At 45.9% G+C, this 23,502-nt stretch overlaps 2 protein-coding genes across 2 annotated transcripts in view; one reads left to right on the top strand and one right to left on the bottom strand.

Moving 5' to 3' along the window:
* LOC147017866 (uncharacterized) overlaps positions 1-18,520 on the top strand; it is a 39,931-nt gene extending 21,411 nt beyond the window's left edge. Inside the window, exons 3-4 of the mRNA XM_085900026.1 lie at positions 13,487-13,641; positions 17,935-18,520. Of these exons, the coding sequence (XP_085756152.1) occupies positions 13,487-13,641; positions 17,935-18,272 (493 nt within the window). The 3' untranslated portion in view covers positions 18,273-18,520. The remainder of the gene's footprint in view (positions 1-13,486; positions 13,642-17,934) is intronic.
* Positions 1,298-9,638, bottom strand: LOC147017867 (uncharacterized; the record flags this gene model as incomplete). The annotated part of the gene is made up of 2 exons (XM_085899876.1): positions 1,298-1,302; positions 8,870-9,638. Coding segments are annotated over 2 exons (774 nt in total), but the record flags the coding sequence as incomplete, so codon positions are not given.
* Positions 18,521-23,502: the final 4,982 nt, after the last annotated feature.

The following is a 23,502-nucleotide window of genomic DNA, read 5'->3' as shown; positions in this document are numbered from 1 at the left end:
ATGGGATCCCTCTAGCTTTCTCCAGCCCTATTGCAGAAACTACCTCATGGACTGGAATCCATCGCGCATTGGCTCCTTGGCCAAAGGCAATCCACATGTTCTCAAGACCAAGTTCCTATAAGGATGGCAGTACAGATATTGCTATGACTAGTACGTCTGTGTCATTAGCCTTAATGATAATGGACTTGCGACCATCCGTCGTTGCATCCCTGGGGTGTACAAATATTCGAGTGTCAGCTTCTTCATGACAACATGGAGACACAGCATCCAGTGACTTCCTTGTGTTGCTAATGGCATCTTCTCCTTTTGTGACAATGACTGTGCTTGTCGTCTGTGCTTTACACATCTTTTCCGCAAGGAAGTGAAACGGCTCAGTCTTGTTGTTGTCATCTCGAAGAAAGCTTCTCCAGTTACTTGGGGTCTTACTGGTTCCTGTCACACTTCTTCTGATTCCTTGCCCCTTTTCGACCTTGCCTCGGACTTCAGACTTGACTTCTTGTACACATCAAACACTACATCCACCCTCTCGTACCTGGCACGATAGGATTCCACCTTTGGGATGATGTCTTCTTTAGCATAGTCATCAAATATCTTTGAAGTGCATGGAGGTAGGGCATTGATAAGTGCTGAGCCATCAATGATGACTGCATCTCCCCTTGGTTCTCTGTCTGGGATGTTCACTTGCGCTTCAAGAATTTCAGCCAGCTGTGACTTCAAATTTTTTTGAAATTGTTTTTTTTTTTCTTCAAATTTTTCAAAATTTGGATTTTCAAATGGCCAATCGGGCAGATTCGATCAGAAAGCCCTGCAGAACAGAAATGCCAAATTTTATGCTTGTATCATAATTTGCACATTTTTTCTACTATCTACTACACTACAAGGGGAATGAAGGCAGGAAGGATATTTACATACCTCACAAACTGAAGGTGGTTGATGAGCTGGCCAAGACATATAGGTCTCAGATTGGTCAAGAGGACGCACTTACGTTCATGCGGGCTGCGGTGATGATGCACAAGTTTTGTCTACAGAGTCAGGAGTCTTTCGACGGCTCCTTCCCCCTTAACTCCCTCACGGCTCCAGTCAACGAGGAAATGAGGAGTCTCTTCAACGTATTTCTCTGGGGACCGTCAGCTCTTCGTGGACGTGAGAAGATCGGTGGCGACGCCAATCTGGATGCACGGGAGAAGATCGCATGCAACATCTCACAACACTAGTAAGGGTACGCACCATACAGTCAAGACGTCTGCAGTATGGCACAACAAGGAGCGAGAAACCCCCTTCCCCCTGTATCGTGGCCTCAAGCTGTACGGACATGCACGGGACAAAAAACAGATTGGGATTGACCAAGAACAGGGTATCTCGGTATCGTACAATCGCGTCATGGAAGTGAAGCGAGATGTTACGCGTGCAGTGTGTGCTCGACATGCTCAGGATAGGGAGTGGTACCCACCAACAGCCATCTCAAGGTCTTCACCACCCACGATGTGGATAATATAGATAGTAAAGCTCAGGGCAACTTCTCACTGGACGAGTTCCACGGATATGTCCTGAGCGTACATAGCGGCGTTTTGTCAGCAGATGTTATTCCCAAAGTATTTTAATAAAAATTGTTCCTGAATAATTTTTGTTGAATTTTTAGTAGAACCACTTTTGATCTTTGACCTTTGAACCCAAAATGGGGTGACCATGAAATGAAAACGAGAGAAGAACCTTCAGAGTGTAGGCTTTATTCCATTTGATTGGAGCCGCTTCTACGAGCACACCAGGAAATACAGACGCAGCAAGGAGTACATAAGCAGTAAGGTATACACGCGCAACTAATCACCGCAAAATAAATCAGTATTATATATAAATCAGTATTCTCACCATTCAATGAGCACCAAGTGAACCGCCGACATAAAACGACAATGCCCCTGGGACAATCCCCCCGACCGAGCCGAACCTCAGCTTTATCTCTTCTGTGCTCGAGCCGGGCAACATGTGATCACACGTCACGACCTTCAATTCACCACATTTTCCCCGTCTTTAAAATGTAACTAGAGGCCCAGCTAACGCACCATGATTACTTCAGCGCTACAGGAGTATACATTTCAAGCAACGCGAAGCATTCGGGAGTCATCTCTGGCACGAGTCGAGGCTCACCAAGAGGATCGGAAGCCTTCCTCAAGTGAAACCGCCATCTACTCCCGGAGAGGTCGACGAATAATACCCCCTCGCCGACTCAATCTGTAAAGGGGATTATCGGCATCCTCGATGCTCATGCTCCTATATGCTTGTTACATAATATATCGATGCTCATTACCATGCTCCTACAACTCAAAATAATCCTCACTGCTTGGCATGTATGCTTCTGTAGTTTAGATAGTTCGCGTTGCTTGAAATGTATACTCCTGTAGCGCTGAAGCGCTGAAATGTATACTATGAATCATGGTGCGTTAGCTGGGCCTCTAGTTACATTTTAAAGACGGGGAGAATGTGGTGAATTGAAGGTCGTGACGTGTGATCACATGTTGCCCGGCTCGAGCACAGAAGAGATAAAGCTGAGGAGTTTGACGTGGCCTGGGTATCCGGCTCCTCGGGTGTTTCTCCATCCCCTATGTCTGGCTGTGTCTGTGCCAGTGGGGTTCCTTGAGTTTCCACCGTAGCAGCGTTCATTAGCAGCATCAGTGTCCCAAATGACTCAGATTGCAGCTGAGCCGTATCCATCGCTCAAGCCTGATCGACTACCTTGTCAAGAGTGGGTTGCGCTTTCTCTAGTAAGCGTTGCCGTATGTGGGCTGACCTGAGTCCTTGGATAAATGCCTCCCGGGTCGCTTCATTTCGGTGTTCCTCGGCGTTTACGGCCCGGAAGCTGCCGTCTTTTCCCAGCTGTTTCAGAGCTTGCAGGAACTGATCGATTGTCTCCCCGGCTGCTTGCTTGCGTGTGTTGAGAAGATGTCGTATGTATACCTCGTTCTTGCACTTCACGTAGAGCGCCTGCAGCACGTCGATCGCTGCTTCGTAGGTGTCGCACTCCGAGAAGAGCCTGTACACGCTGGGCGAGACATGATTCACGAGGGCGGCCAATTTGTCAGCTCCCTCTTCGATGATGGTCGGATAGTGTGAGAAGGAACGGAACCAATGCGACCATTTCATTTCTGAGTCAGTCGCGTTTGGGTCTGCGTCGAACCTCTCTGGTTTGTAGATCTTGTCCATCGTTGGTTGAGAGAGCCGAGAAAACCAAATGGAATAAATTGAAATGAAGACGAGAGAAGAACCTTCAGAGTGTAGGCTTTATTCCATTTGATTGGAGCTGCTTCTACGGGCACACCAGGAAATACAAACGCAGCATGGAGTACATAAGCAGCAAGGTATACACGCGCAACTAATCACCGCAAAATAAATCAGTATTATATATAAATCAGTATTCTCACCATTCAATGAGCACCAAGTGAACCGCCGACATAAAACGACAATGCCCCTGGGACAATCCCCCCGACCGAGCGGAACCTCAGCTTTATCTCTTCTGTGCTCGAGCCGGGCAACATGTGATCACACGTCACGACCTTCAATTCACCACAGACCATGACCTGAAATCATCAAAATGAGATCAGATTCAGATTCCGTGACCCTGAAAACCCCTAAAAAGTGGTATTATTCATGATTCTAGCCCTTTTGATTTTTTAAACTACGATTGCCCTCGAACCCGGATGGCGGCCAAAAATGGATTTCGCCAATATGGCGGCCCTGGGGGGCGCCCATCTTGGCGCCCGTCTAAAATCGAAAAAATATTTTATGGGCAACATATGGGTAAAATTTAGTGCTTTTGGAAGAATCTGAACCAAAAAATCCCTAACATCCTTGACTACTCTGAATTAACAGAAACGTGCGGCGGCCGCAGAGTTTCTGCGGTAGCCTCAGGGTGGCCCTACGCCGTTTGGCTATATTTCACAGGTCGTAAGGTCGCCGTGGAATTATAGCGCGAAGTTATAACTTTTTTAATTTCTACGTTCGCCATAGAAATTCGACAGGCCGAAACAAAAGAACTGGTAAAAAAAAATTAACCGATTCGTTACCGTCCGTGTGGCCGCACGTTCGCCTTAGGGCCCCCCTGCGGTCGCCTTGAGGCTACCTTGAAAATTCTATGGCCGCCGCAGGGATGCCCTAAGGTCACCGTGCGACATCAAATCAAACACCGTACGGCACCCCCACGTTTTCGGTCTCCACAATTTATAAATACGCCGTGCGGCTCCCCGAAAAATAAAAACATGTGACCGGTCACACAATGTAGCATAGAAATACTGCGGCCGCCGTATAATTGCTCGTGGCCGTACATTTTGGAGACCCCACGGCCGCCGTGGCAAATGTGACTTAGGCCTAAATAGACACCCTATTTTTGAAGGACTACCATTTGAAATATAAAACCTAAATCAAAAATTGGCTCGAGTAAATTAGGGACGAATAAAGTAAAATATAAAATGTGTCATTATTTTTGTTGACATTACCTCAGATGATGGCAAACAGAGTGGACGTCAGAAGAACACGAAACAAAACGTAAGAGAGAGAGAGAGAGAGAGAGAGAGAGAGAGAGAGAGAGAGAGAGAGAGAGAGAGAGAGAGAGAGAGAGAGAGAGAGAGAGAGAGAGAGAGAGAGAGAGAGAGAGAGAGAGAGAGAGAGAGAGAGAGAGAGAGAGAATAACCATAAACAGAACAACAGATGTTCAGGGAAATACGAACTAGACCGTGGGTAGCACGAGAAGATTTCCTGGCCGGTTGTTTTTTTTTATGAACCTGGCGGTGTAGCGGACGATAACATAACGAGGGGTGTAGAAAAAATTTTTTAAAGATGTTTTTCAAATTCCACATAACTTGATTTATACCATATTATTAGAAATCCACAAAGACAGAAATGCCGGTGATTCCATTTATTTTGGATCCTTTTCACTTTGGTCAATAACGTTTGGATCGAGGAGAGATCGAAGATGGAACGACGGTGTAGTTCCTTACAAACACTGTATACACACCTTAAATGACGGTAAATAGACACCCGATTTTTGAAGGACTACCATTTGAAAAATAAAACCTCAATGAAAAATCGGTCAGGTCAGGTATGGGAGCATGTGCCAGAACAGCGAGTCGCTGCGTCCACTTTCCGCCGGTACTCCAGGGGCCTCCGTCTGGCCATCCCCCAGGCAGATGCCAGGCCCATCCCCATCTCCTTGAGATGATGGTCAACCTGCTGCAACCACGAGGCACGTGGTCGGCCCACTGGCCTCCTCCACTCATGAGACTCCCTCGCTGAGAGAATCTGGTGAGCAGGATCAGCGTCAGGAAAACGAGCCACATGTCCAAACAGTCACAACTGACGCTCACGGACTACGCAGGTAACAAATCTCATCCGAGTCTCTCTCAGCAACCGCTCGTTGGACACAAAATCCGACCAGCGATAGCCAAGGATTCTCCGAAGAGACCTGGTACCAAAGGAATTAAGTCTCCGTCTCAGATCCTTGGTCAAAGTCCAAGTCTCGCACCCATAGAGCAAGACTGGAAGTACCAAGGACCTGAAGACTCGGACTTTCGTCCTCCCGCACAGGTACCGGCAGCGCCACACCCCATGATCCAGTGAATCCATGACTCCCCAGGCCCGACCCAGACGTCTATTGACCTCCGGCTCACAACCTGCGGAAACATGAATATCACTGCCAAGGTAAGTGAATCTCTCCACGACCTCAACATCCTCACCACAAACAGACACAGACAGAACAGCAGCATCCAAGATGTCACCGAAAGCCTGGATCTTAGTTTTGACCCAAGAAACCCGTAATCCCAACGGCTCCGACTCCTCATTCAGCACCTCGAGGGCCCCCAAGAGGATGTCTAAAGTCTCCGCAAAGATGACTGCATCATCTGCAAAATCAAGGTCCGAGATCTTGACATTGCCAAACGATGCACCGCAACTTGATCTCTCCGACATCCTCCCAAAAATCCAGTCCATACAAGTGCTGAAAAGTGTGGGGGCAAGTACACATCCCTGACGAACTCCAGTAACAACTGGAAATAAGTCAGAGATGGTACCACCACACTTCACAGCACTCTCAGAACCAGAGTAGAGTTCAGACATCAGATCGATCAGTTTCGGTGGCACCCCACGAAGACCAAGAATCCTCCAGAGGACATCCCGATTCACTGAATCGAACGCTTTACAGAGAGCAACATAGGCTGCAAGCAGCCCCTGCCGAAACTCTCGTCTGCGTTCGGTGAGGACACGAAGTGCAAGGATACGGTCAATCGTTGACCTCTTTGGTGTAAAGCCTGACTGCTCTGGACGCTGGTGCTCAAGCAGATGGTGGCGAACCAGGTCAGGTCATTTAAAGTCAGGTCAGGTTCGATCTGTGACCTGCTACAGGTACCATGTAAACCTGTACTAACCTGTTCCATGGTCGGGTTGTCGGCGACTAAACCGTCTCCCCCACCAGGTTTTCTGGTGAGGAGGGTGTTTGGATATGGACACCCAACAGGATTAAAAACAAAACCTGTCAAAGGGCGGAGGAGCTCCTTGTGAGCCAATGGCCATCCATATCTAGTGCCCAACTGTGTCTGCGGACGTCCTCCTGCAGTTGGGTCACTTCTTATTAGGAGGTTGGTGGCAGGATTTGCACTCCAGCCACCGTAAAACGCTTCATTCCGCAAAACGCAAAAACGCAAAAAAATCTGAAAACCCACTCCGTGGGAGTACCTCCTGTGCAGCTTCCCTTCGCAGGGCAGCTCACCGGATGACGGGATTGGGGCAAAGCCTTCAGGACCCCCAATCTTTGATAGGAGGGAAACCACGGGGTAACATCCCTGGGTCAGATTGCGGGAGAGTGTGTCGGAGTGGTGCTGAGGTGTCGTCCACCAGACGGTGGTCTCCTTGGGTTAACCTGAGGCGGTCCCTTCGGGTGGGTGCCTGGAATGTCCTATCCCTAAGAGAGGATGATCACCTGTCTTTGTTATCATCTGAGCTCAAGCGTTTGGACATCGGGATTGCAGCTCTCTCTGAGGTTCGGAGACCGGATTGCGGAGAGATAATGGTGGGTGGTTACACCTACTATTGGTCTGGTCGCTCTGATGGTTACCATACCCAAGGAGTTGCTGTAGCTGTGTCCAATAAGCTTACCCCAATGATAATTGAGGTAACACCGGTCAACGAGCGTATTATGAGATTAAGGATTCGTCACTCCTTAGGTGTCATTTCCCTGGTCTCTGTTTATGCTCCGACTGAGGCGAGTGATCTCACCGTGAAGGACACATTCTACGCCACACTCGAGTCTGTGGTTGATCAGTGCCCCAGACGAGATACACTTCTAGTCTTGGGGGATTTCAATGCATCGACTGGAACTGATAGGGATGGTTATGAGGTGTGTGTTGGTCCCCATGGGTCAGGAACTATGAACCAGAATAGCACTAAGTTCCTTGACTTTGCAAGAAGTCATGGACTTAGGGTGGCTGGTTCATGGTTTCAGCGCCCGCAAGCTCATCGCTGGACTTGGTATTCCAACGCTGGCGGTGTGGCAAAGGAGATTGACCATGTCCTCATTGACGGTCGTTGGAGGATGATCCAGAACTGCAGGGTCTACCGGAGTGCTCAGTTCCTCAATACTGACCACAGGCTTGTTGTAGCAACTCTAAAGCTGCACCTTAAATCCTGGAGAATGGTACCATCCCAGCCTAGGCTGGATGTTGCCAAGCTCAGGGATGAGAGGGTAGCTGAGGAGTTTGCGAACAGGCTGAGTGGACACTTGAGGGGTCTGGGTGCTTTGGGGGGTCCTGAAGAGTTGTGGAGCACCTTCAAGACCACCGTCCTTGATGTTGCCGGTGGATGCCTTGGAGTTCACCGCAGGGCAAAGAAGAATTTTGTCTCTCAAGGGACACTGGATACCATTGACCAGAGTCGCAGGGCCAGGCTGAATGGCAGAGTTGAGCTGTTCAGGGAGCTGAGGCGTAAAACTGTACGTGCACTGAGGGTGGACAAGGAGGCCTATGTGCGAGGAATCTGTGAGGGGGTAGAGCATCACCTGTGCACAGGTGATTCTCGTCCCGCTTACAGGGGAATTCGCGCATTACGTTCATCCAAGCCCATCCCTCGGAGCACTACAGTTCGAGCGGAGAGTGGTAGGCTCTTGACAGAGGAGTCTGAAGTGAAGGCCCGCTGGGCCGGTTACTTTGAGCGGTTGTACCAGGCTGATCCCCCAGCTGTCGAGTTGGACGTCAAGGGTGTTACAATCCCTGTTGCTGACCCTCGAATCAACTGTGGTCCACCATCGCTTGTGGAAACACGGGCTGCGGTGAACCAGTTGAAACGGGGCAAAGCTCCAGGGATCTGTGGCATCCATGCTGAACTTCTCAAGGCTGGTGGAAATGCTGCACTCGTGTCGTTGCATGCAGTTTTGTGCTCTGCCTGGAACACAGGCATCATCCCAACTGACTGGAAGAGGGGCCTTGTTGTCCCTCTCTGGAAAGGGAAGGGTGATCGCCAAGACTGCAACAACTACCGAGGGGTGACGCTGCTCTCAGTGCCGGGCAAGGTCTTTGCTCGGATAATTCTTGAATGAAAAATCGGCTCGAGTAAAATTTTCTAAATATCTCGAAGTGTTTAATTCCGAAGTCTCGTTTCTCTACATTCAAAACTGTAGGACAAGTATAGAAATACTGTAGTGAAAGTGTGGTTTTTCGGCCGCTGCATAGCAACGGATGGTTGCTTAGCAACGAAACTCAAACACCCACTCCCAGCTCATAGGGCACCTATCGCCAAGTTTCATCGAAATCGGTTTGCTGGTTTGTGCTGTGGAGCCTCGCGGTGCAGACACACACACACAATACACAGACACACACACACACACACACACACACACACACACACACACACACACACACACACACAGAGACACACACACAGACACACACACACATACAGACACACACACAGACACATACACACACACACACACACACACACACACATACAGACACACACACAGACACACACACAGACACACACACACACACATACAGACACACACAGACATACACACAAACACAGACACACACACACAGACACACACACACACACATACAGACACACACACAGACACATACACGCACACACACGCACACACATACAGACACACACACAGACATACACACACACACACACACACAGACACACACACACACACACAGACACACACACACACACATACATACACACACAGACATACGCACAAACACACAGACACACACACACAGACACACACACACACACACACACATACAGACACACACAGAGACACACACACACAGACACACACACACACACACATACAGACACACACAGAGACACATACACACACACACAGACACACACACACACACATACAGACACACACACAGACACATACACACACACACATACACACACACACACACACACACACAGACACACACACACACATACAGACACACACACAGACATACACACACACACACAGACACACACACACAGACACACACACACACACAGACATACACACACACAGACACACACACACAGACACACACACACACACACATACAGACACACACAGAGACACATACACACACACACACACACACACAGAGACACACACACACACACACACACACACAGACCGACAGACGGAAAACCCGACAATAAGGGTACTCCAGCGACCACCCAATGACTTATTTGGGACACTTACAGTGCCTCCACAAACGCACATGAACCATTCCTTACAGAATGATTTTAGCCAATAGTTGACAACATATTTCAAACTTCCCTGTTCATTAAAAGCATTTTAAAGCAAACATATTAATGAGTACAAAATTTGTGGACAAAGAACTCATCTGAATATGAAAAATATTTGTTTCAGCATGATCAAAACAGAAACACCTGTGCTTTGTGATAGTCATGTGATCCATAGAGCTTTCGATCACTATATATATATATATGTCTATGTTCACATTTCACAAGATGAAATTAAATATTTTACTTCCACATGACCCCCACGAATATAAATTGTCTGCAACAATATAAATATACTAGCAATTACCACCCATCGCCTCGCTGACGGTAATAGTGAGAAGGAGGAAAAAAACTGAGGGGGTGAGGGAGAGGGGTGGGAGAGAGAGGGGGAGAGGGAGAGGGGTGGGGGAAAGAGAGGATAGAGTGAGGAGGTAGAGGGGAAAAGAGAGAGGAGGGAGGGGCGAGAGGAGGGACAGATGGTGAGGGAAGGGGGAAAGGGAAGGCAGCGAGAGGAAAGGAAGGCAGACATGCAGTGGAGCGTTAACTACGATTCATACTCTCTCATCAAAATGCATCTGCAAATAAATATTATGGAGATGGAAACAAAAAATAACGTCTGAAATCCATCTCTACCGGTCATACTATAAATACCACCCGGACATGTCCAGAGATAAACACAGTCCGGACATAAATACCATGACAAGTTTGGAGAAAAACACCGCCCGGATGCATCTGGAGCCAAGCCATCCGGAAACAAACACCATCTGGACACGTCCGGAGACAAACACCATCTGGACATGTCCGGAGAAAAACTTCAGATGACATAATCACCACCCTCACATGTTCGGAAACAAACACTGTCCGGAAACATCCAGAGTCAAGCTGTTTAGAGACAAACTCCCATCCGGACATATCTGGAGACAAACTCCCATTTGGACATAAAAACCGCCAAAACACTTCTGGAGACAAACACCGCCTGGATATAATTGGAGACAAACACCACCTGGGCACAATCGGAGACAAACACTGCCAGGACACGATCGGAGACAAACACTGCCCAGATGCATCCAGAGCCGAGCTGTCCAGAGACAACCGCTCAGACACATTCGGAGACAAACTCCCTTCTGGACATAAACACCATCTGGATATGGCCAGAGACAGAGAGAGGGAGTAGGAGAGAGTAAGAGCTGTATTGGGGGGGTGGGGGTAGAGAAAGAGAGAAAGATAGAGAGAGATGGACGGGGTAGGGGAGTTCGCAGAGAGAATGTTATGCTTTATGAAAGAAAGAACACACACACACACACACACACACACACACACACACACACACACACACACACACACACACACACACACACACACACACACACACACACACACACACACACACACACACACACACAGTGCTTGGCCGATATCGGCAATTTTTGGGGAATTGGCAGTTTGGAGTCAGTGTGATTACCAATGACAGAATTTACTGAATACAACCCAGAAACCTTGAGTAGCTTTCACTGAAAAACAACGTGCATTTATCTAGATGTTTCAGGGATATGTTCAAAACATTATTTTTTATAAACAGCTGTGTGCGATGGGTGGAAAAAAAAATTTGGCTCAGTAATTTGGAAAAAGGTAAATATGGCAAACGGCTCAGAAATCGGGTGTTATTTTACAATAACTCGCTCAGGGTGACGGAGCACGAACCACTCGCTCACGGTGACGGAGCACGAACGACTCGCTCAGGGTGATGGAGCACGAACGACTCGCTCAGGGTGACGGAGCACGAACGACTCGCTCAGGGTGATGGAGCACGAACGACTCGCTCAGGGTGAGGGAGCACGAACCACTCCCTCAGGGTGAAGGAGCACGAACGACTCGCTCAGGGTGACGGAGCACGAACAACTCGCTCAGGGTGATGGAGCACGAACGACTCGCTCAGGGTGACGGAGCACGAACGACTCGCTCAGGGTGATGGAGCACGAACGACTCGCTCAGGGTGAGGGAGCACGAACCACTCGCTCAGGGTGACGGAGCACGGACCACTCGCTCAGGGTGATGGAGCACGAACGACTTGCTCAGGGTGACGGAGCACGAACAGCTCGCTCAGGGTGACGGAGCACGAACGACTCGCTCAGGTTGACGGAGCACGAACGACTCGCTCAGGTTGATGAAGCACGAACGACTCGCTCAGGGTGACGGAGCACGAAGACTCACTCACGGTGACGGAGCACGAACGACTCTCTCAGGTTGACAGAGCATGAACAACTCGCTCAGGGTGATGGAGCACGAAGACTCACTCACGGTGACGGAGCACGAACGACTCTCTCAGGGTGACGGAGCACAAACGACTCGCTCAGGGTGACGGAGCACGAACGACTCGCTCAGGGTGACAGAGCACGAACGGCTCGCTCAGTGTGATGGAGCACGAACCGCTTGCTCAGAGTGAATGAACACGAACCGCTCGCTCAGGTTGAAGGAGCACAAACACATGATTTCGATGAAACTTAACCACAACCTTCATCACCCGGGATGTACCAATATTTGTTCATGGCAAGAAGAAAAAGAAAAAAAGAACCAGGCCCTAAAAGGGTCAACAGGGGCATTACCCCCCAAAATATGTATTTGCTTTCTTCTCAGAAACTACACACACAATTTCGATGAAACTTGACCACAACCTTCATCACCCGTGATGTACAAAAGTTTGTTCACTGCATTAACAAAAAAAAAAATGCATAGGTATTTACTTTCTTCTCTCTTAAATATTTTGTGGGTTATCCACTCCTACCAGTAGTTCCCTGGTTTTCTTATCCAGCCGTTACCAGGTTAGTGCCCAGGGGGTAATGCCCCTATTTTTTTTAATAAGTCATTATGACTTGCTCAATTCCATCCATCCATTGGGACCATACTCTGTGCAGAGCATTGGTGCTGCCTTAGCAGTCTCCTTGGCTATTGGGTACAATCCTGGACAGGTCGCCACTCCGACACAGGACACCAGCAAGCTGGCACTCAATTTGCCGACCTCAGAAGGATGACAGGCAGAGTCAACTCCACTGGCTATTAATTCAACAGCCAAGGCGGATTTGAACTCAGGATCCTAGGATCCCACAGCACACCACCCGAACCATTCGGCCAACACCATGCATAATTTCTGAATTGCGGAAATAAATGTGTTAATAAATATTCGTGAAATTATATTCTCCAGTGCAATGTAAATTTTTGTACTCCCCCTCACCTAACATCATGGATCCGTGCCTGTGCATGCACGTGGGAATGGACAGGGAAACATTATTCAAGGAAAGATGCAGGGATGGTTTCACATGATCATTTCTTGTGACCATCCCGACCTTGTTTACATACTTTTTGGCATATCATTGATATCCTTTTACTTTTTTTAAAAAAACGTTGTTATTATTTGTTAAAATACCTTACCCTTAACCTCGTGGGTTAGTTTGCATGGGAAGTTAACCTCGCTTAATGAGCAGTGTCTTGGCATGTTCAAAGAGAGACTCATACATACATACATCGTCGGTCATTATGATCATCTCTTTATTGAGATTCTAGAGTATATAATGCCGTTTGCAGCTGCTTGGCATAGAATCGAGAGATCGATGCAGTTTGGTTTGCTTGTCTTGTTGATGGTAAAACAAGTCTGTACATTCGTAGCATGGTGATGCTGCAGAATATATATCACGTGATGCACTTTGTCGTCTAGGACTGGGGGCTCGGTGTATCGCTGGTGTAACTACAGGTGGATTCCCGTGAAGGGAGCGATGAAGCAAATCAATGTGAATGGGCCCATTGTGTATGGTGCTGACAACTCGGGGAACATTCACCGCTATCTCCACGGGAACTGGTTCTCCATTCAAGGTAAATATTAGTGGTGTGTTTAATGCATACAACCCCCATACTGTGACCTATTTATTACAACTAGAAGCACCCACATCCTACAGCAGACACCAAGGTGATCATGTTATCTCTGATTGTTAATACCACAGCAGAGGTGTTTTCTGTTTCAAATCTGTTTCAATCTTGTTTCAATTGGGCAACATGTTCTTCTGAAACATCCCTTTATTTTGGGCGCTCTCTCGGCAACAGACTGCTGCCTTGAATGCTCCCGAAAAAAAAAAACAAAAAAACAATGTCACCCCCAGGGTGACCAGTATCTTGCCAAAATGTGAACATGAGTGACTTATTTATTCGATTAAAGTTACTCAAAAAATAAGGGTTTCGTCGACCTTGATGCTTGACCTTTTTGTGACCTTGACCTTTGACCTTTATATTTTCATACGGTTAATGGTATCTCCCCAGGACCGTTGTACATGAAATATCAAGAGATTTTGATGAGAACTGAAGAAATAAAATTTTCATGAAAAATCCGTTTTTTCGTCATGACGTCATAGCGTCAAACTTTTGAGAGATCTGGAAAGCACTTATCAAGCGCTTTCATATGAGGAATTACTCGATATGGTACCTAAGATTTCAAAATTTGACCTTGGGGTCAAAAACTTTCGACCTCCAGCGCTAACCATGAAGGTCAAGGCCGATCGCCACCAAAAATTAATCAGCTGAGCGCCAGACCATGAACTATATTCCCATGAAGTTTGAAGACGATCCGATCAAAATTACTCAAAAAATAAGGGTTTCGTCGACTCCCCTGATTTGTGACAAAGTGACCTTGACCTTTGACCTTGACCTTGACCTTGAAAATTTTATGCGCTGAAAGGGACCTCTATAGGACTCTGATATGCGAAGTTACAAAAATTTCCAATGATAACTGTGCTCTGCAGAGTGATCGATATGTGATTACAGACAAACAAACAAAAAAAAAGAAACATACAAGCTGACTAACATATTTTGCAAAAACTTCGTTTTGGCAAGATAACAAACAAATCAGATTGCAGACGCTCGCCAGGACTTGTTTTGTGTGGTGTTTGTGTAGTTTTGTATAGTGTATTCTGTGTGGTGTTTGTGGACTGGTATTACGTTATTAATAAGACATAATTAGAACTGAACTTTATAACTGCTGACAGTGATGACCGGGAACCAAGACGTCCTGCTCTGATCGAACACCTGACCCTGACCCATGACGTTCATTATTATTCAATTTATTTCAGAATGGGATTAAAATAAATTCAATTCAGATCAAATGGAAGACCAAATAGGTACAGTCCTGCATTGGGGCAATTTTCAAAATAATGAAACCGTTCACTTAATCTTCTTTAAAACAAGAAATAACAATAGTACATTTGTAAATATCATGTTATTACATGTAAACTAACTGGAATAATATTTTTCTGAAAAAAAATAGAACACTGATAGTATAATTATGATTGTAAATATCAAAATTAGTGTCAAAATGTCTGGAGTGTAATGCATTTGAGCATGACATTCATAGAAGTTCCTCAAGTTAATCAATGAAAGTACATATATAGACACAGGCCACTCCTGATTTGGATGGTGTTTTTGCATAATGTGGCAAGTGATGATGAATAAACATATGTATGGAAGTGATGGTCATTGTTAGTCATAGCACTGTAGGGTAAGGGGAACAATTGTACTCTCAAATAAATTTCACGCAATGTGAAACGGTTTTATTTTGAAAAGAGTGCAAATTAAGGGGAATATCATATGTTAATCTTGATTTTTGGAGATATTTTTTTATTTTTACTACATTTCTTGTGTCTAATTTCATATAATTTGTTTGGCTGTCATATATTTTCCTTGCACAGTGTCCTTTATAAATCCACACTCAGTGTTGTCTGGAGTGTAATATAAGTGTCTGGAGTGTAACAAAATTTCAACTTTGCAGGTTGTTTATTATCCGGCACTATACGCCAATATGATTTGCAATTAAAACTTGAATGCAGTGAATTATTTTTGTGAACATGCTTGACTATGCTATGTTAGATAACAGAGCTTTTGTTACCTAGTTTATTTCATCTAGTGGATTGGAATCATTGGAAAATTTTTAAAATCTGCCTAAAAATCACATCAATTTTTTTTTTTTTGGCATGATATCGGTATATGGTTGTATATTTTGTGAGATATATGTCAGCTGCTAAAATACAAAGCAGAATGAGGTGTATTAATGTAATTTTACACTCAAAGCTATTGATGTTGATACAAAAAAAATAAAAAATTAAGCAAATCCCTCAAAATGTACACCAATTTTATTCTGAAACTACGGGTGTCAGGAACTAAAACTAAAAAAAACATTTAAAAGACTAGACATATGGCTATCACAAAATCACAGTTGCATTTCATGAAAATTGTTTTCAATTTTTGACCCTTATGTCACACTAAGGCTTCATTATTTTGAAAATTGCCCATTGGAGAAATCAGAAGGAAGCCAAACAAGCAAAAAGCAAAGATGAAGTCATCAGGAGGAACCTGGATAGGATTCGCATTTCAGCTGCTACTCCACTACCCTCAAACCCATCCAGGCACAGCCAAGTGAGCCTTATTGTAAAAAACTAAATCAAATAAAATAAAAAACCAAAAAGTACACAGATCAAAAAAATAAAAATTCTGCCTGCCAGACCGTGCGTCCAATCAGGTTGAAATATAGAATATATATTCCACATTAATACTAGATCATAATTGTGAAGTTTCACATTGATTGATTAAGCAATTCAAGAGAAATATTTTTTTTTAGTTTTCCACTCAATCTATTATGACTGCCAGACCATGTGACATTAATTATCCGTGAATACCGTGGTGGCCCCAAGGCCTGGGGAGCATTTTTGTGAAGATTCCCCTCGATCTGTCCAGCCGTTCTGGAGAAGAAGATTTTTTATAGGTTAAAGAGTAAATCCATTATGGCTGCCAAACCATGTGACCTTTGATGTTATTTGTGTGAAACTTTTGTTCCTCATTCATACATGTAAAGTTTCACCTTGATCTGTAGAGCCACTTCAGAGAAGAATATTTTTGAAAAGAAGATTCTAGATGACCCTCAAAAATGTTCAGACTGATCAGATGCAGCATTCTATATATGCCATTATGATGTCATAATGAAGGCACCCATGATGTCATAAAAATAAAAATAAAAATCACCCTATTCCCCAGGAGGATTATGTGCCATGTGCCAAGTTTTAATTTTTTCCTTAGTGCGGTTTCAGAGATGCAGAGGTCCAAAGTTTTTTTGGTTTTTCCAACATGGCTGCCACACCACTTGACATAATTATCAAGAAAACACGCAACATAAGTAGTCGTTCCTGTGGTGAAAATTTTGTCTCAATCCGACAAGCGGTTGCGGAGAAAAGCACAACAGTTCTGTGCGGACAGACAGACAGACAGCCAGCCAAACAAGCAAACAAAACGGACCCAAATACAATACCCTCTCCTTTGGCGAGGGTAATAAATATGAAATTGAAAAGTTCGTTGTTTCACAATGGAATGAGAAAGAAGACACCAATACGAGGACTGTGTGGTGAGCAAGTATTGACAGTGTGCGATGACTCTCAACAAACATATTTGAAGGGTGACACTTTTCGTTATTCACACCCTCGACCCACGATATCGGAGAGCAACACCATCCTTTCCATTCTTCACACCCTCATCCCACAATAACCATCTCCCTGTTATGATTGGTTGTGAAACTGCGATCCTTTGGACCAAGCCATTGTGTCCCTGTGGTCTGTTGGGCAACATCATGCCTTTCATCCTTCATTGTCCTCATGACCAATGATTTCCAGTCGTGGGGTCTCACATTAGTGAAGGCCATTTCACCTCCTTGACTGTGTCAGCCAATTTGATTCGTTCTCTTCCCTGAATATCAGTGCCAGTGACCATTAAGTGTTAAGTTCTCCAAATATGTTAACGAGAAGGACATTAAAGATCTCAATGATATTTGTAAACCAGCCTCTGATCAGTGGAGGTAAGTTTGATGCTCAAGAAATGAAAGGTTGAGAAGAGGAAAGTTAAGAGTATGGTTATGTTCTCATAACACCATTTTTTTTTAAAGAAACACCTTTTATAAACTAAACCATTTATCGAGAGATAATCATTGCCTTTTCCATACATTTTACTGCTTGCTGGATGGAATAAGTGGTTCCTGCTGAAGTCAAACAAAAAGGCTTTTTGTGATCAAATCACCATTCCTTGTGGAATAATGCAGTGTCATTGTTTTATTAACTTTACTGTTGTCTTTTCCCTTAGCAAGAGCACGGCAAGTAATTGCCAAACGTGACGATGTGCTCTTCCTCATTGGTTTGACCGGGTACATTGACTGCAGTCTGCAGTACAAAGATGATCCACTGCGCTCTTCCTTCATGTGGTATTTTCCAATATCTGAGATGGCTTGTGGTCTGGACGACTGCTGGGGCATCGACTCAAGCGGAGACCTCAGATACATAACAACAACAAGTACCTGTGCCATCTCTCTGAGCTCCTCCTCAATCCCTGGAGACTTTGTGGCATTGGATGTGAGCGACAATGGCGTTGTATACGTAATTGACTCAAAATCGAAGCTTTATCAAAGGTTTGTATCCATTTGATAGAAGTTCAGTTTCACTTGCTGCACTTTACCTCCTTCCTTCTCTCCTTTGTTATCCTGATTTGAATGCCCACAAACTCAACCCTCTTCCCATGAAAGTTACTGTTTCTTATTCTTCTCCCTCCTGTCACTGTTCATTCATCCCATTGCTGTTGTATTCCAATGTCAGTGAATATTTTTTGTGTATACAATCAAGGCACGTGGAGGACCTGGAACACAGAACGGACAAGGACAAAACAGACTGAAAAGAAGTGGAAAGAAGGGGAAGGAGGGGGCGGGGGGACGCCAACAGCAGTATAGAGGGGAAAGATAGGAAACCTGGAGGAAGAAAGGACACTGGGGATAATGAGAGTAAACAAAGGGGGAGAACACAAGGGGTGAACAAGTTGCATACAGGTGCAAACTCTCAATCACAGAAGTGGAAAAAAAAAGTAGAGAAGAAGCAGAAATGGAAGAAAATAAAATTAAGAGGGTGAGGGAGTGGAGGGAAAGATGGTAACCTGGAATCACGTGAGCTTGGGGTGCGTTTATGATTGAAGAAAAGATCATTGGTACGGACAGGGGATGATGGTGAACAGCTGTCTTGAAACATTGTCGTTTTGCCCCGTCACCTCACTCTTTCCATGAGCCTCGGTTCTGTGTCGGGAAGTCTATTGACTTCCAATGTAGGAATGGCACGGACATGCCACAGGTTTAATTCAACACACATCCTCAAAAAAAAAATCTACAAAGTACCTATAAGTCGTCTGTGGAGGATTTCACATCCAATAACATTCATTCAACTTTAGGAGAGCATAGCTGAACAACAAAACTGACCGACTCAAAATAGCCAACGTGTAATTAGGATCGGCATCCCTTGTATTGAATTAATTTATTTCCATACTGAATTTTGGCTGAAACCTTGAAATATATTCTGTCAAACAGCTAAACCAATCAATGCAAAACTTTAAGTATAATGTTGCGGTTCTGCAAAGCTGGCCCTCCCCATGGGCAATGGCACGCAACATATAACACTCCTGAGACAGTTATTTCATTAGTACTCGTTTTAGATAGCTCTTCTCTTATGTCTGGTGAGTTTATGGGACAAAATATGTTGCGAGGACTGAAAGACAGGTCTCTTTTCTCATCCTCTCTCTATTGTTGCGGTTTTGTCAAACCAGCACTCCTCCAAGGCAATGGCACACGACATACAGCGATCCTAAGCAGTTATTTCATTAGTGTGTGTTTAGTTAATCCTTTCCATATGTGTCATGGGTAAATGGGAAAGATGTGTTGCAGGCGGCTTTCTGTTAGGTCTTCAATCCTCTATTCTTTCCTTTATTTAATTCCTTTACTTTACTTCTTGCACCAACCACGCAGGCAAGCACGCATCCAGAACACTAACGATGGCAGGAAATGAAGAGACACAGTGAAAGCTCATTTACATCTGCTCGCCATTTTCCAGTTCAAAACTGCTCGCCAAAACTCAACCGCTGTCTCACTTTAGAACCTCATGCTCACCACAACGTATAATGCTTTCCATAACCACTCCACACATCCTCTAAAAATCCCCACAACAACCTACTTCCACACCTTCATCACCAACACCACAGCTATGAACACCTCCTCCAAACTCTTCAGCACAAATGCCACAACGTTATCACCTTCCTATGACTGCCACAACTACCATCAACCCCCTGGGATACTCACTACAGTCTCAAAAGATGCTAAAGATCCCGAGGGAATGAGAGCCAGGTTGTTTCAGCGTGTAACTCGAAACGCAAGCATGCGCTGGGGTTTATTCGAAGACGTACGGATAGCGCTGGGATTTCCCTAAATAATGACGTTTAAATGGAGGCCAGCGCACGTTTGGGGTGAGAGAGCGCTCCCGAAAAACCTCGCCCTTGGATGCTCACCTTAGAGAGTTAATGTTGGAGCTCCGATGCATGGCCCGCGTAAGGTTGAATGAAGCCATTTTCGAGTCCGAGGCCTGGCGGGGCATGGATACGGTGCAGGGCCACTGCTGTGCACCACTGTGGGAGCTCAGAAATGCCTACAGCATCGTTCGATCCGATTTTTAGCTCTCCCTCACTCGGGGGCCCATAAAAGGAGCAATTCAGCTTACAATAGAGTAGATATCACCAGATTACAGAGATTTCGGCAGACTGGGGAGGCTTCTCTTCACCTCTCAAGGCGGTCAGACAAGAGCTCTCCAGCACCCGAGTGAATCTTGCTAAGAGTCAGTGCGACCGAGAGGAGAGGGCGGAGCAGGCAAGCGAGGAGATCGGGTGGTGCAAGCAATTTACAGAACGAGCCAGGACTACCCCCGGGTCATCGACCCTCAGTGTTCGGCTGTATCCAGCAACCAACATTTACACTTACAGACTCTTGCACAATTCTGTTAAGGTCTTTCTCTTATGCATCTTCTCTCCCATATATCTCTCATCCACTGTCGACGCACATGAGCAATCGGTGAAGGCAAGTCCCAAACAACCGTTCTTTACAGAGCAACCTCACTGACTCACACCACACCACACTCGCAAATCTCACTCTCACACCATAGAGACCTTCAGTTTTCCTCCCCCCCCCCCTTCCTCAGCATTTGGGTTGCACCGGTCCACCGACCGTGCCCGGTACCAAGAGGTCACTAGTCCTCAACTGCCTACTATCCCTCTGGGCTATCTATAATTTTCCTCGTGTGTGTGTGTGTGTGTGTGTGTGTGTGTGTGTGTGTGTGTGTGTGTGTGTGTGTGTGTGTGTGTGTGTGTGTGTGTGTGTGTGTGTGTGTGTGTGAGATGGCGCCCGTCATGTATGGTGTAATCTAAGATTGTACAAGTTTATTCGGGGTCAATCTGTACTGCCTTCTTTTGTGAATATTGCACTTCTTTTGCCGCACCCAGAAATTCCTCGTTTTCCCCTGCTGTGCATCGTGTGAATATACCCATACTGTGCAACATCATTTTCCTCACCTTGTTGTGATGAATTGCTGATTATAAATGTACCCAGCTCGTTTTCGTCTTTTCCTCCATTGGTCCAGCATGGTCCACACCTTTGCAAAGCCGGGAATTTATACCCCAAAATCTGCTTATGAGTCAGTGCGTACTTGGCAGCTCCGCTCAACTGCACCTGATACGGTAATGCATGTATGCATCGAGGGCACGGTTCCTTGATAAGGTGATCACATGTTTCTAGTTAAACGGTCGTCAGACAGTGAACACTGAGTCACGTGGTCAAATCATTGGCATTCACGGTAGATTAGCGACCTGCCGCGACAGGAACTTATTCGTGCAGGAAAGGGAAATCAATCGATTGAGGGAAATGAAGAGAATGGAGAAGGAAGAACAAGAGAGACAGTGGGAGAGGAAACAAAAATAACATGAATTTGAAATTGACCAACTAAAGGAGAGAACAAGGTTGGAGTACGTGGAGATGGAAAAACTCCGGAAAGATAACGAACAACTAAAAAAGCTCGGAGAGGAAGAACGACTCAATGGAAAAGAAAATGGAGCCAGAAAGTAGGACAGCACAATAATATGGGATGTGTGACATCACCACAGGGGTGAATGTTAGTGGTGCGGGACTTGATTGACATCACTCGTCGGATGAAACAACAATTCGAGCAAACCCTGGTGAAGGAGACCTTGAGGGAGCATAAGGGGTTGTTGATGAATGAAACACATTTTGAGCAGGTCCAGCATGTGGAGCTGACAGCCCCGGAGGAGTGTGGCGAACCGATGATGAGCAACCTGCTGGAGAGAAGCGACCGGACCGAGGTGACTCTGGAACGAAGCAGGTACGTGGGTACATGCATATATGGTGTGGACGATGAGCTGAAGGTAGAAATTGAATTTTATGTTAATGAAGAGACTCTGTCCGATGGGGTGCACATATACATGACCCCTGAATGTGTGTGGAATGCCTGTGAATGAATGCTGTGAGCCCACAGTCCAGACTACAGCACCGGTGTGTGCTGCCGAGGCCGAAACGTGTGTGGGTACTCACGTGGCGTTTGGGAATGTAGCCCTGGAGTGCGAAGTGGTTGGTTAGTGCGCAGGCAAGGTTGAAGGTGTGGAATGTGAACACATACCCTGGAATGTGTGGAGCCTGTTTTGTGTGGGAGTCCTGAGTGTGGAATGAGTGGTGACGTAAAAATAGGTTTGAGGTGCAAAGGAAAATAGAAATGCCACCAGGACAGAACTTGAGTCAGGGGACGGAAACCAAAATGGACAGCTCCGCATGGGTTCTTACAGAGTTAGAGATGCTGCATCCAGGAGCAGACTATAGAAATTGGATTTTGGTTTCTCTCTCGGCCTCACAGGAACTTCGGGGTAGAGCGCAGATGAGTAGCAAGCAGCACTGGCGTGTGTCACTTGGTCTTCAGGCCTCTCTGAGGACACGAGGGGTTTGGCTAGTTGAGTGGGGTTTATCTGTCTTCAGGGAGTTATGGAGAAGAGGGGGAGGCCGCTCCCCCGATTGGGGTTTACCTGATTTCCGCGAACCCTGGAGAAGAGGGGGAGGCCGCTTCTCCGATTGGGGTTTACCTGATTTCCGTGAACCCTGGAGAAGAGGGGGAGACCGCTCCCCCAATTGGGGTTTACCTGACTTCCGCGAACCCTGGAGAAAAGGAGGGGGTGGACCACAACCCAAATTGAGACGTGTCCCCTTTGAGCCGTGGCGGAAAGGCGGCGGGGTCATGTAATGGGTAATGAGGGATTCGTTCCCTCACTCCCCTTCCAATGAGCCAAAGAAGCAGGCCATATTGGGATGAAAAGAAATTTTGATTGGAAATTGTATCGAGAGTGATTGCAAATTGAGATGACAGAAGGGATAAGAGTGGCACGAGTGGATTTGGGTGATTATTGAAAAAAGTGGTGGAGACATTACAGGCAGAGCATTAAACGCACCTGAAACAAGTGGATGACAAAGAGTGACTTGTTTGAGGAAGGATTGAAATGCCTTGTTGGAACCATGCAGAGGTTCCATGGGGCTGGTGAAGAGATTTTAATGTCTTGTTTAAACTGTTGGAAATAAACGATTAGGGCAGTATGGAGGAGGCCAGCGGATGACGGACGTAGACACAAATTTATTGGGGTTTGATGAAAAAAGTGTATCAGTTAAATTTGATGACCAAGTGGGATCCGAGGGACTGGTGTGTTTTTGTTTTCACATAAAAGTGAAAGGTGTTGGATGGTGTTGTGGGCTGGGTGTGTGGCACTGTGGAATGAATGACTAAAGTGTTTGGATGAATGGCG

Source organism: Eptatretus burgeri, chromosome 10 (assembly GCF_056783735.1).
Source record: "Eptatretus burgeri isolate ZD-2024b chromosome 10, Ebu_testis_v1, whole genome shotgun sequence".
Taxonomy (NCBI): domain Eukaryota; kingdom Metazoa; phylum Chordata; class Myxini; order Myxiniformes; family Myxinidae; genus Eptatretus; species Eptatretus burgeri.
Note: the sequence above shows the minus strand (reverse complement) of the source record. Positions and strands in the feature narration are given on the sequence as shown.